Raw genomic sequence first — 13,781 nt, 5'->3', positions numbered from 1 at the left:
CCGGATTTTGCGTAAGGAGAAAAAATTTGAATGGGGTCCAGATTGCGAGAAAGATTTTGAAGAGTTGAAAAAGTATTTAGCTGAGCTCCATGTCCTGGCCAAACCGGCAACAAGTGAGCGTTCGTGGGTATATTTATCTGTTGTGAGTTCGGTTCTTGTCAAGCAAGAAAGATCAACTCAACAGCATGTCTACTATGTTTCACATGCTTTCAAAGGGGCATAGATAAGGTACTTAGGGCTGGAGAAGTTGGCTTTGGATTTCGTAAAGATGGCGAGACACTTAAGACCATTTTTTTTTATCTCATCCAATTGTGGTGCTCACCAACAGTCCATTGGGTAGGATCCTAACTCATTCATATATGTCTGGTTGTTTGGTTAAATGGACTACTGAGCTGGGAGAGTATGATATCCCGTACAAACCAAGAACAGATATTAAAGCACAAGCCTTAGCCGATTTCCTGGTGGAAACTGTACATCAGGATAATGAGGACCCTTGGAAGGTGTACGTAGACGGTTCCTCTTCGACGGATGGAAGTGGGGTGGAGGAGGTATTGATTTTGCCAGCTGGAGATGAAGTGAAGTTGGATATTAGGTTGGATTTTCGAGCATTCAACAATGAGGCAGAGTATGATGCTGTGTTGGCAGGGCTCTGGGTAGCCATGAACGTGGGAGCTGTCCGGGTGTTTGTTTTTTCTGACTCACAACTGGTAGCACAGCAGATGAAGGGAGTATATGATGTGAAAGATGAAAAAATTATTGAGTATGCTCAAGAAGTGGACATGATTAGAAAAATTCATAGAGGTAATGTTTGAGCAGATTCTCAAGAAAGAGAACGAAAAGGCGGACACATTAGCCAAGATGGCCGGGGCAATGGGAAGTTGGAAGACTAGGGATGTGGTATTCCAAGTCGAACTCACACCTCACATGATTTTGTCTGCAGTCAGGAAGGAAGGAGAGGATTGGAGAATAGTCATAATTGGTTATTTGAAGGAGGGAAAGATTCCAGATGACCCTAGGGAAGCTCATAAATTGAAGAGAAAATGTTCGCGTTATGTGTTAGCTGAAGAAGTATTGTATCAAAAATCATTTCCCGGCCCACTCCCTCGATGCTTGAGTTATGAAGATGCTGATTATGTGCTACGAGAAGTTCACGAGGGATGTTGCGGAAATCATTTGAGAGCCTATGTGTGATGCCCTTAACTCTTAATCATCATTAAAATGCAATTTGATTAGAGTTAATTAATTACAGCAAAAAACGAGTAAAAATTTACTTTACAATGAGCTCAAATGTAAGGCTCGAGATTATTAGTTTCATTAAAATGATACTCAGAGGATATGAGAATGCATGTCGTAAGATGAAAGTATCAAAGATTTCATGGATTATGGAATTTTGAATGAGCCTGGCCGAAGCCACACCGCACCTGCAGTGCTAGGAAGCACCGCACTCGCGGTGTATGGACAGAAAGTTGGCCATTTTACCCGTAGCATCACCGCACCCGCGGTGTGAAAGGACCGCACCCGCGATGACAAGACCGCACCCGCGGTCTTGCAGAGACCGCACCCGTGGTCGCTATTTTATGGAAATGATAGGGTTGCCGAGAGCATAGCGCATCCGCGGTACTAACGTGACCGCACTCGCGGTGCTGCATGCGAGAAATCCACCAACTCTTCTTAACGTGACACATGGCAAGGTATATATATAGAATGGTGCTGATGTACGGTTTCTTCACTTCCAGCACAGAGAATCGAGCTTCTCCAAGAATTTCCTCAAGTCCTTATAGTTTTGGGGTAAGATATAAAGAAATCTAACCTTCTGATTTGTATTCTGAGTTAAGATTCTTGCTTCTCTTGGCAAGGGCTTCAAAAGGGTATATGTTTTGTTAATTTCAGCATGTTTCGAAATATACATGTTGGGGAAATGTTGATGTGATTGTGATTATGTGTTCTTATGCTCATGGTGAGCATAGAATTGCTACCGGATCGATTTTCAGATACCGTATGACGTTGTTTCGATTTTCCAGCATATTTATTGAGTTGAGATGGAATAATTTCAGTATGATATTGTGTTTTGATGAGATTATGAATTGTTGATATTGAGCTTAGTGTTGTTGAGTTATCGGTATGGAAGAAGTACGTCGTTATGCCGTCGATTTTATACCGAGACTGATTATTGAATTGCACAAGATTGTTTGAGTTGTGTTTGATATATATAGCACATTGATTATGCCATTTCAGATTTGTATTGGCTATTGTGAACGCAAGACTCCGACTACGACACCGACTATTCGACAAGAAAGGTATAATTCATGTGGTCACGGGATTGCACAACTCGATTCAGATTTGATACGAGTTTCCCTAAATCACATACTAGATTGTTATTACATTTGATTATGTAATGTCTTATTTATTGATTTATATTCGAGTCCTGAGATAGGAGATATTGGCAGATTGGCCAAAACTAGACGTTTCGGTGTATCGACGCATAGGAGCAGATTTACTCTATGTGTAGACCCTCGATACAGAGTTGACCGAAGTCTAGGAATAAGACGTACCGTCACCCCGAGTGGTTGGGTAGATGAAAGACCGTCTTATTCACACCTAGATCCCTAGATTAGAGAATCGAGTCAAAAACTAGACGTTGAATACAGATTTGTATTCCTTTACATGTTGTAGATTTTATATTCATGTGCATTGATATATGCTACGCATTGGTGTATGATTTATTACATTGCATGCATACATGTTTTATACTGGGATTTGTTCTCACCGGAGTTATCCGGCTGTTGTCGTGTCTGTATGTGTGCATGGCAACAGGTGGGGCAGGATCTGGGTCTCGAGCTAGATGAGAGATTGAAGATAGCGTGGAGATCTCGGGCGTTGAAGATTTCTAGTGTTTTCCTATTAGACTTGTACTAATTATGTTTATAGTCGGGATTTGAACACTAGTGTATGATTGTACTAAACAGACTTGTATGTACCTGATGTTGTTTAATTATTAAAAAGACATGTTATGCTTTGACTATACATTTGATTTAATGATTTAAGCAAATTTTTGACCCACATTTTCGAGCAAAGATCCAGTAAATCCCAAAAAGAATTGAGTTAGAGCCCGGGTCCCCACAACAGGTGGTATCAGAGCAGTAGGTTCTGTAGACTGAGATAGAATAGAATGAGCGGGGTAGATCGAGTCATCTTCCTTGCTTATATCATGCTAGCACATATTATGATTTATTGCTTTCCCTATTATATGTTGTTGCATTATCTGTGTTGATTTACAGCATATACTTGTCAAGCCTGAATCAGAACCGATTCTCGATCAAAGGTTTATGATCAGAGGAGGGCAGAGACAGATGATATTGATTTTGTACTAATCAGTTTGATTATCAGATTTATGCCGCCTAGACGTATACCACAGCCAGAGCAGGGTAGCACATCAGGTGCACAGATGGATGTTACCGCTACACCGATGGAGACCTTATTGAAGAATTTTCAGTCTTTCCATCCGCCTACCCTGAAGGGCACAGAGAGTGCAGTAGAGTGCGAGAGCTGGCTTGATGATATCGAGATGTTGTTTGAGTCTTTGGCATATACTGATGAGCGACGTGTGAAATTGGTAGGGCATTAGCTGCAAGAGGTTGCAAAGAGCTGGTGGTTGACTGCGAAGAGAGCCTTGGAGCATCGAGGCATTGACATTACGTGGAAAGTCTTTAAGGATGAGTTTTATCAGCGCTTCTTCCCCGTCTCCTACCGAAAAGATAAAGGAGCTGAATTTGCGAATCTGAGACAGGGACAGTGGAACATCGAGGAGTATGTTGCTAGATTTTCTGCATTGCTACGATTTGCACCTCATGTGGCAGGGAACGACGAGGCAGTGGCCGATCAGTTCATCAACGGGTTGAATCCAGATGTCTTTACCTTGGTGAACACGGGACGGCCTAATACTTTTTCAGAGGCACTGAACCGAGCGAAGGGAGCAGAGGCTGGCCTGATCAGGCAGCGAGGCGCTTCTTACAGTGTTCAGGGGCATAGACAGCCACAGCCCACTACCGTACAGTTTCCAACACCTCCTCCTCGATTTGACAGTGGATCTAGTAGTAGTGGTAAGAAGGAATTTCTGAATGCTAAGGGCAAGCAGTTTAAGCGATCTGGGAGCAGTTCATCGAGTTCGAGTGGATCTCGACAGAGAGGTCAGGGTTCAGATTATAGTGGCGTGTATTGCAGTTCGTGCGGAGGGCGACATGCCACGGAGCAGTGTCAAGGAGTTATGGGACGCTCCAACGTTTGTAGGCAACAGGGACACTTTGCCAGAGTTTGTCCCCAAAGAGGTGCACAATGATTCCAGAGTACAGGGTCATCAGCACCAGTGCCACAGATGGAGAGACAGGCATCCTCTGTACACTCCTTCCAGCCACCATCTACACAGACCCAGCAGAGACCAGGAGGTAGTCAAACAGTGAGTCAACCTCCCAGACAGCAGGCTAGGGTATTTGCGCTGACAGAAGAGCAGGCGCAGGAGGCACCAGACGATGTCATTGCAGGTAACTGTTTTCTTTGCGGTTATCCTGCATATGTGTTGATAGACACAGGTGCATCCCATACATTCATATCTGAGCATTTTGCATTGAGACATTCATTGCCTGTAGATTCGATGTCTACTGTAGTGTCTATTACATCTCCGTTGGGAAGTGGTTTGATATCTGTGACTACTGTTAGACATTGTATGCTTCCGTTTGAGGGGCATGAGATTGATCTAGATTGTATAGTACTTGGTTTAGCTGATTTTGACTGTATAGTTGGCATAGATATGTTAACCAAGTACAGGGCCACTGTAGATTGTTTCCACAAGATTGTCAGATTCAGACCCGAAATGACAGATGAGTGGAAATTCTATGGGAAGGGTTCCAGATCTCGGATTCCCTTAGTATCTGCTCTGACTATGAGTAGATTGCTTCAGAGAGGAGCAGAGGGCTTTCTCGTGTATTCAGTAGATCTACTGAAGTCGACCCCAGCATTGGCAGATCTGCCAGTGGTTTGCGAATTTGCAGATGTTTTCCCTGATGAGATTCCGGAGTTGCCTCCAGTTCGAGAGGTAGATTTTAGCATAGATCTTGTGCCAGGCAGTGTTCCTATCTCGAGAGCTCCATATAGGATGGCACCGATAGAGTTGAAAGAGTTGAAAGCACAGTTGGAAGATCTTCTGTCCAAGGGATATATCAGACCCAGTGTATCTCCTTGGGGTGCTCCGGTGCTTTTCGGTAGAAAGAAAGATGGTTCGATGCAGTTATGTATTGATTACAGACAGTTGAACAAGGCAACAGTAAAAAAACAAGTATCCTTTGCCTCGCATCGACGATTTATTTGATCAGTTACAGGGATCTTCTGTATACTCGAAGATTGATCTGAGATCAGGGTATCATCAGCTCAGAGTAAGAGACGTTGACATACCGAAGACTGCATTCCGAACCACGTATGGACATTACGAGTTTATTGTTATGCCTTTCGGTTTGATGAATGCACCAGCGGTATTTATGAGTTTGATGAACGCATCTTTCAGAGATATTTATATGATTTTGTGATTGTGTTCATTGATGATATTTTGGTTTATTCGAAGAGTCTGACTGAGCATGCAGATCATCTGAGGATTGTATTGCAGACTTTGAGAAAAGAGCAGTTATACGCCAAATTGTCCAAGTGCGAATTCTGGCTGAAACAGGTTGTCTTTTTGGGGCACATTATATCTGGAGATGGTATTGCGGTAGATCCGAGTAAAGTTGAGGCTGTGATAAGTTGGCCGAGACCGACTTCTGTGCCGGAGATACGCAGTTTCATGGGTCTAGCCGGGTATTATCGTCGTTTTATTCGAGATTTCTCCAGTATAGCGAAGCCTATCACCCAGTTGACACAGAAGAATATGCCATTTGTATGGTCCGAAGATTGTGAAGCCAGTTTTGTAGAGTTGAAGAAGAGGCTGACTAGTGCGCCTGTCTTGACGATTCCTTCAGGTACAGGTGAGTTTGTTGTATATTGTGACGCATCTCACAGAGGGCTAGGATGTGTTCTTATGCAGCGAGGGCACGTGATAGCGTACGCCTCTAGACAGCTGAAGCCGCACGAGACTCGTTATCCGATTCATGATCTTGAATTGGCGGCGATTGTCTTTGCCTTGAAGATCTGGCGTCATTATCTATATGGCGAGAAATTTGAAATCTATTCCGATCATAAGAGCCTGAAGTATCTCTTTTCTCAGTCAGAGTTGAACATGAGGCATCGACGATGGCTTGATCTGCTGAAAGATTTTGATTGCGAGATCAAGTACTATCCAGGGAAGTCGAATGCAGCGGCAGACGCCTTGAGTCGAAAGGTATGTGCTCTTTCCTTGTCGACAGTAGGTGTATCGAACTTAGTAGAGGATTTTTGCTTGTCTGGGTTGACATTTGATACAGAGAGTAGACCGTTGTGACTTGCTGCGATTCAGATTGAGCCAGATTTGATTTTGAGGGTCAAAGAGGCGCAGAGAACTGATCCGAGCGTTCAGAAATCGATTGATATGGTCAGAGCTGGTCATATATCAGAGTATCAGGTTAGAGATTCTGTTCTGTATGTGAATAACCGTCTAGTAGTGCCAGATGTTCCCGATTTGAGACGACAGATCATGGCAGAAGCACACTGTAGTCGGTTCAGCATTCATCCTGGTGGCAGGAAGATGTATAATGATCTGAAAACACAATTCTGGTGGAAACAGATGAAGACAGACATTGCAGACTTTGTGTCTAAGTGCCTGAATTGCCAGCAGGTGAAGGCAGAAAGAAAGAAGCCCGGAGGTTTACATCAGAATTTATCTATTCCTGAATGGAAATGGGACCACATTTCCATGGATTTCGTGACGAAGTTACCTCGATCTTCGCGGGGCTGTGACTCGATTTGGGTCATCATTGACAGACTGACCAAATCTGCCTGTTTCATCCCGTACAGAATGACATACCGACATGATCAGATGGAAGAGCTGTATGTCAGAGAGGTCGTTAGATTGCACGGTGTGCCGAAGTCGATCGTATCAGATCGTGATCCACTATTTACTTCTCACTTTTGGCACAGTTTGCAGCAGGCTTTGGGTACGACTTTACACCTGAGCACTGCTTATCATCCTCAGACAGATGGACAGTCAGAGCGGACTATCCAGACTTTAGAGGACATGTTGAGAGCTGTGGTACTAGACTTTGGTACTACTTGGCAAGATTCATTGCCGTTGTGTGAGTTTTCATACAACAACAGCTATCAGACTAGCATTGAAATGGCACCGTTCGAAGCTTTATACGGAAAGAAGTGCAGATCTCCGTTGTACTGGGATGATATCTCTGAGGTACCAGAGTTGGGGCCTGATATGATTCGTGAGATAACCGAGAAAGTAAAGATCATGCAGAAACGAATGAAGACGGCACATGATAGGCAAGCGAAATACGCCAATGTCAGACGCAGACCGTTGGCATTTGAACAGGGAGACAGAGTATTTTTGAAAATTTCACCTTTCAGAGGCGTTGTCAGATTTGGCAAGCGACGGAAGTTGTCTCCTAGATACGTCGGTCCGTATGAGATCTTAGAGAAGATTGGCGACCGAGCCTATCGACTTGCTCTTCCTCCTTCTCTATCTGGAATACATGACGTTTTTCATGTGTCAATGTTGCGTAAGTATATGCCAGATATTTCTCATGTCATTCAACCTGACGAAGCTGAGCTTGACCAGACTTTGAGCTATATTGAACACCCGATACAAATTCTTGATCGAAAAGAAAAGAAGCTCAGTACGCAGATTATTCCGTTAGTGAAAGTCCAATGGAGGCGTCATGGCATCGAAGAAGCGACTTGGGAAACAGAGGCAGATATGCGACAGAAACATCCCGAACTATTTACATGACGTAAGTAAATTTTCAATAGGATTACATTACTTGTCATGTATATTTGATAATTGCCTACGATTTCGAGGGCGAAATCATTTTTTCAGAGGGGGAGAAATGTAAGGCTCGAGATTATTAGTTTCATTAAAATGATACTCGGAGGATATGAGAATGCATGTCGTGAGATGAAAGTATCAAAGATTTCATGGATTATGGAATTTTGAATGAGCCTGGCCGAAGCCACACCGCACCTGCAGTGCTAGGAATCACCGCACCCGCGGAGTATGGACAGAAAGTTGGCCATTTTACCCGTAGCATCACCGCACCCGCGGTGACAAGACCGCACCCGCGGTCTTGCAGAGACCGCACCCGCGGTCGCTATTTTATGGAAATGATAGGGTTGCCGAGAGCATAGCGCACCCGCGGTACTAACGTGACCGCACCCGCGGTGCTGCCTGCGAGAAATCCACCAACTCTTCTTAACGTGACACATGGCAGGGTATATATATAGAATGGTGCTGATGTACGATTTCTTCACTTCCAACACAGAGAATCGAGCTTCTCCAAGAATTTCCTCAAGTCCTTATAGTTTTGGGGTAAGATATAAAGAAATCTAACCTTCTGATTTGTATTCTGAGTTAAGATTCTTGCTTCTCTTGGCAAGGGCTTCAAAAGGGTATATGTTTTTTTAAATTTCAGCATGTTTCGAAATATACATGTTGGGGAAATGTTGATGTGATTGTGATTATGTGTTCTTATGCTCATGGTGAGGATAGAATTGCTACCGGATCGATTTTCAGATACCGTTTGACGTTGTTTCGATTTTCCAGCATATTTATTGAGTTGAGATGGAATAATTTCAGTATGATATTGTGTTTTGATGAGATTATGAATTGTTGATATTGAGCTTAGTGTTGTTGAGTTATCGGTATGGAAGAAGTACGTCGTTATGCCGTCGATTTTATACCGAGACTGATTATTGAATTGCACAAGATTGTTTGAGTTGTGTTTGATATATATAGCACATTGATTATGCCATTTCAGATTTGTATTGGCTATTGTGAACGCAAGACTCCGACTACGACACCGACTATTCGACAAGAAAGGTATAATTCATGTGGTCACGGGATTGCCCAACTCGATTCAGATTTGATACGAGTTTCCCTAAATCACATACTAGATTGTTATTACATTTGATTATGTAATGTCTTATTTATTGATTTATATTCGAGTCCTGAGATAGGAGATATTGGCAGATTGGCCAAAACTAGACGTTTCGGTGTATCGACGCATAGGAGCAGATTTACTCTATGTGTAGACCCTCGATACAGAGTTGACCGAAGTCTAGGAATAAGACGTACCGTCACCCCGAGTGGTTGGGTAGGTGACAGACCGTCTTATTCACACCGGGATCCCTAGATTAGAGAATCGAGTCAAAAACTAGACGTTGAATACAGATTTGTATTCCTTTACATGTTGTAGATTTTATATTCATGTGCATTGATATATGCTACGCATTGGTGTATGATTTATTACATTGCATGCATACATGTTTTATACTGGGATTTGTTCTCACCGGAGTTATCCGGCTGTTGTCGTGTCTGTATGTGTGCATGGCAACAGGTGGGGCAGGATATAGGTCTCGAGCTAGATGAGAGATTGACGATAGCGTGGAGATCTCGGGCGTTGAAGATTTCTAGTGTTTTCCTATTAGACTTGTACTAATTATGTTTATAGTCGGGATTTGAACACTAGTGTATGATTGTACTAAACAGACTTTTATGTACCTGATGTTGTTTAATTATTAAAAAGACATGTTATGCTTTGACTATTCATTTGATTTAATGATTTAAGCAAATTTTTGACCCACATTTTCGAGCAAAGATCCAGTAAATCCCAAAAAGAATTGAGTTAGAGCCCGGGTCCCCACATCAAATGTATCAACTATAATTATAATACTAAAAATAATATATAATAAAGTCTCGTCTAAACATATCACATCATAAAATATGCCCATACATGACTGACATCAACTACATACAAATAACTTATATCCCTGGGATATGCCCCGGCATATAGATACATATATATACTTGGATAGACCACTCAACCTCAACTCAGATGTGACTCCCTCCGATCTCCTGATAACCTAGAGTACCTGTCATTGTCCACACACAAAGACAACAGCAGCCCCCCTTGGGGGTGAGCAAACGCTCCGTATTGAAAAACCATAATATATACAACATGTATCTACACAATGATATATGATATGCAATGCATGCATGTCGTGGAGATATAAGGTCAAATGCCCATCTACTGAGCATGTATCGGAACCAATCGAATCACTATCAAATCAATGCTTTAGCTGGAACACCATCCTCAGTCATGTATAAGGGAATATTCGTATGATAGCGTCGGCAAAGCGCGATCAAATCCCAATTATCAACCAATAAAACATAGGGGACATGAATGACTATGTTTTTAAAGGCCACATAATGCCAAACATAGCATCGTGCTCACAAACCCCAGAATCAAAATCCAATGATATAAAGGTATCCAAGGATCATAGCTCAACGTGCATGTCATGTATCGATGTATGAATACAATGATATGTGTTAACAAAATATTTATTTTATACATCAATAAACTAATCATGAATGTCATGTATGCCATGTCAACTCAACAAATAAGGCATATAGACACATATTTTCAGTCAAATCAATCAAACATATATCATATGACACAGATACCTTTCGTATGTTACTCGGTCGCAACATACCTCAATTCTTCGTATCCGATATTATGATTTCAATACAGATAATCAATCTACATAATCAACATATTCATTTCAATCAATGAATTAATTTAAATACAACTCTAATAGCGTATTTGAATGTATCAATTCGTTCTACGCTATTCAGTTTAACCTTTACGTTATTGGATAATTATATCGCATTATAAATCCTAATAAATTACTATTAAACAATCATTTATAATCAAAATTCCAAGTTTCAAAATTGTTCTGAAACTTTGAAAATTCTTATAAAATTGAAATCATAACATAATTCAATTCCGACTTTGAAAGTTAGTTTCTCGTCGGTTATTCTATCGCATATATTGATCTCGAATTCAAATACATGCTATTCCAACGATTCAATAAATAAAAATTCTGAATCGAGAATAAAATTACCTCAAAATAACGTTTTCAACACGAGGATTCAGAATATATAATTTGTTTCAAGTTTCTACAATGTTTCAAGTTAGATTTGTACGATAGAACTCGATTTCTTTTTATTTCCTTCGAAATTGGAAAGAAAAAGGGAAGAAAGATAAGGAAGAAACCAAGATTATTGACCTTAAATGGTGTTTAGCTAAGGTGGTGCGTGCATAGGTGCCAGAACAAGCGTAGCTGCATGCCCAGTTTAGTTCGGAAGGTGTTCTACATAGCTTCGCGCGCGAGTGCGAAGGTGCTCGGGGTATTCTGTCCGAAACACTGTTTTAGTTTCGAATTATCAAAGGTAGTAAACATGAAATATGTAAATCTATGTCTTGGCTTTCATTTTCCACCAACCACACTCAATTCAAATATCGAACGCCAGAGTTATGCTCATTCTCCCAAAATGTGTCAGTGCAGGAACTTCAATGCTCACGATACATTTTGGGATGATTTTGCCCTTATTTCCAAATGGATTTTGGACAAAACTCAAAAAATGAAAGTTTTAGTCTATTTATCAACTTTCTAATGACATTTGTTTCATTTCATTTGAACTAACACTTAGATAATTATGTTAAAAACCGTAACATGTGTCACTTCTCTATTGCGGTTTAGCATACTTTTCAAACACAAATCAATTGCTAATACGATCTTTCATTACTACATATTTTATCACTTTTGTTGTCAATTATATACTTCTTACACTTAATAACATGACAATTTCATGAATTATCGAGAATCAAAATATGATTTATGATAATACAATGTAGGGTCCTTACACTATGCTTTGGCAAGAAAAGTGTTGCTCACAGGTTATTGTTGGCCCTCAGTGCTACATGATGCCCAAGATTTAGTGACATCTTGTGATAGTTGTCAACGGCACGCTAGGTTGCATCACCAATCGGTTGTACTGATGAGGACTATTGTAGCCGCTTGTCCTTTTGACCAGTGGGGAATTGATATTTTGGGACATTTCCCTACAGCTCCTGCTTAGAAAAAGTTTTTGTTGGTAGCAGTGAACTATTTTTGGAAACGGGTGGATGCAGAGACTCTGGCTAGGATTATTGAGAATCATGTCTTGAAATTCTTGTGGAAGAATATAGTGTGTCGATATGGGGTGCCTATAAGACTAATATCCGATAATGGAAGACAGTTCCAAGGAGCTAAATTCAAGCTTGGTGTAAAGAGATGAAGATCCAACAAGTCTTTACCTCCGTAGCTTACCCACAAATTAATGGGCAGGTTGAGGTGACTAATCGGACGCTAGTGCAGGGTCAAAAGGTTCGACTTGGCAACACTAACAACAATTGGGTGGATGAACTACCAAGTGTCTTGTGGGCATACCGAACCAATCTAAGGGAAGGAACAAAGAAAACGTCGTCTAGTTTAGTCTATGGTAATGAAGCAGTTCTCCCAGCTGAAATTGGATTGGAATCGGCAAGGGTGATGTTCTATGATGAAGATAATGATATGATACGGGTCACTGACCTTGAGCTTTTGGAATAGAAGAGAGATTCCACGAGCATTCGCATGGAAGCTTATAAAAATTGTATAGCTCAGTCCTACAATCGTAGGGCCATCCAGAGAAGCTTCCAAGTGGGTAACTTGGTCCTGAGGAAGGTACAAGAAGAGAAGAGAAAAAATTTGGACCCAAAGTAGGAGGGTCCTTTCAGAGTGATCGAGAAGCTTAATTCTGGAGCCTATTACTTGGAGAATGCACAAGGCATGGCATTAAAGAGGCCCTAGAATGCTTACCACCTCAGGAAATATCATTCTCAATTTTATCATTGATTTATTTTGTTTTTGAATTTGTCCATTATAATCGGTTGAAATTCAATAAAACCAAATTCTTCTATTCAGTTTATGGATGTTGTTGTATTATGAGGGTGATATAAATTCTTCTATTCAGTTTATGGATGTTGTTGTATTATGAGGGTGATATAAATTAAATTTTACCTACTTAAGCTGCGCCTAGTTGAGTAGAAGTTAAGGAAATTGAAAATTAAATTTTACTTACTTGGGCTGCGCCTAGTAGAGGAAAAGAGTTGAGGAGAGTAAAAATTAAATTTTACCTACTTAGGCTGCGCCTAGTAGAGGAGAAGAGTTGAGGAGATTGAAAAATTAAATTTTACCTACTAGGCGCAACCTACTTGGGCTGCGCCTAAATTTTACATACTTGGGTTGCGCCTAGAGAGGAGAAGAGTTGAGGAGATTGAAAATTAAAATTTTCCTACGTGGACTGTGCCCAGTAGAGGAGATTGAAAATTAAATTTACCTACTGGGGCTGCACCTAAAAGAAGAGAAGAGTTGAGAAGAAGAAAAATTAAATTTTACCTACTTGGGCTGCATCTAGTAGAGGAGAAGAGTTGAGGAGACTAAAAATTAAACTTTACATACTTGGGCTGTACCTAGTAGAGGAGAAGAGTTGAGAAGAATAAAAATTAAATTTTACCTACTAGAACTGCACATAGTATAGGAGAAGAGTTGAGAAGATTGAAAGTTAAATTTTACCTAATTGGGTTGTACCTAGTAGAGGAGAAGAGTTGAGAAGAAGCAAAATTAAATTTACTGACTGGGGCTGCACCTAGTAGAGGAGAAGAGTTGAAATGATTGAAAATTAAATTTTATCTACTTGGGGTGCACCTAGTAGAGGAGAAGTTTTGAGAAGAATAAAA

The 13,781-nt window shown here is 40.9% G+C and overlaps 1 protein-coding gene across 1 annotated transcript; it reads left to right on the top strand.

Moving 5' to 3' along the window:
* The first annotated feature begins 359 nt into the window (after positions 1–359).
* LOC140815484 (uncharacterized) lies at positions 360–1,191 on the top strand. Its single transcript, XM_073174580.1, has 2 exons — positions 360–728; positions 817–1,191. Exons 1-2 carry the CDS (start codon positions 360–362, stop codon positions 1,189–1,191), a joined length of 744 nt encoding a protein of 247 aa, XP_073030681.1.
* Positions 1,192–13,781: the final 12,590 nt, after the last annotated feature.

This window comes from Primulina eburnea, chromosome 15 (genome assembly GCF_022965805.1).
Source record: "Primulina eburnea isolate SZY01 chromosome 15, ASM2296580v1, whole genome shotgun sequence".
NCBI classification, from domain to species: Eukaryota; Viridiplantae; Streptophyta; class Magnoliopsida; order Lamiales; family Gesneriaceae; genus Primulina; species Primulina eburnea.
Note: the sequence above shows the minus strand (reverse complement) of the source record. Positions and strands in the feature narration are given on the sequence as shown.

Coding starts and splice junctions, on each gene's coding strand:
- LOC140815484 (XM_073174580.1), top strand. CDS start 360: ATGTCTGGTTGTTTGGTTAAATGGACTACTGAGCTGGGAGAGTATGAT. Junction 729..816: donor TAGCACAGCAGATGAAGGGA/GTATATGATGTG, acceptor ATGTTTGAGCAG/ATTCTCAAGAAAGAGAACGA.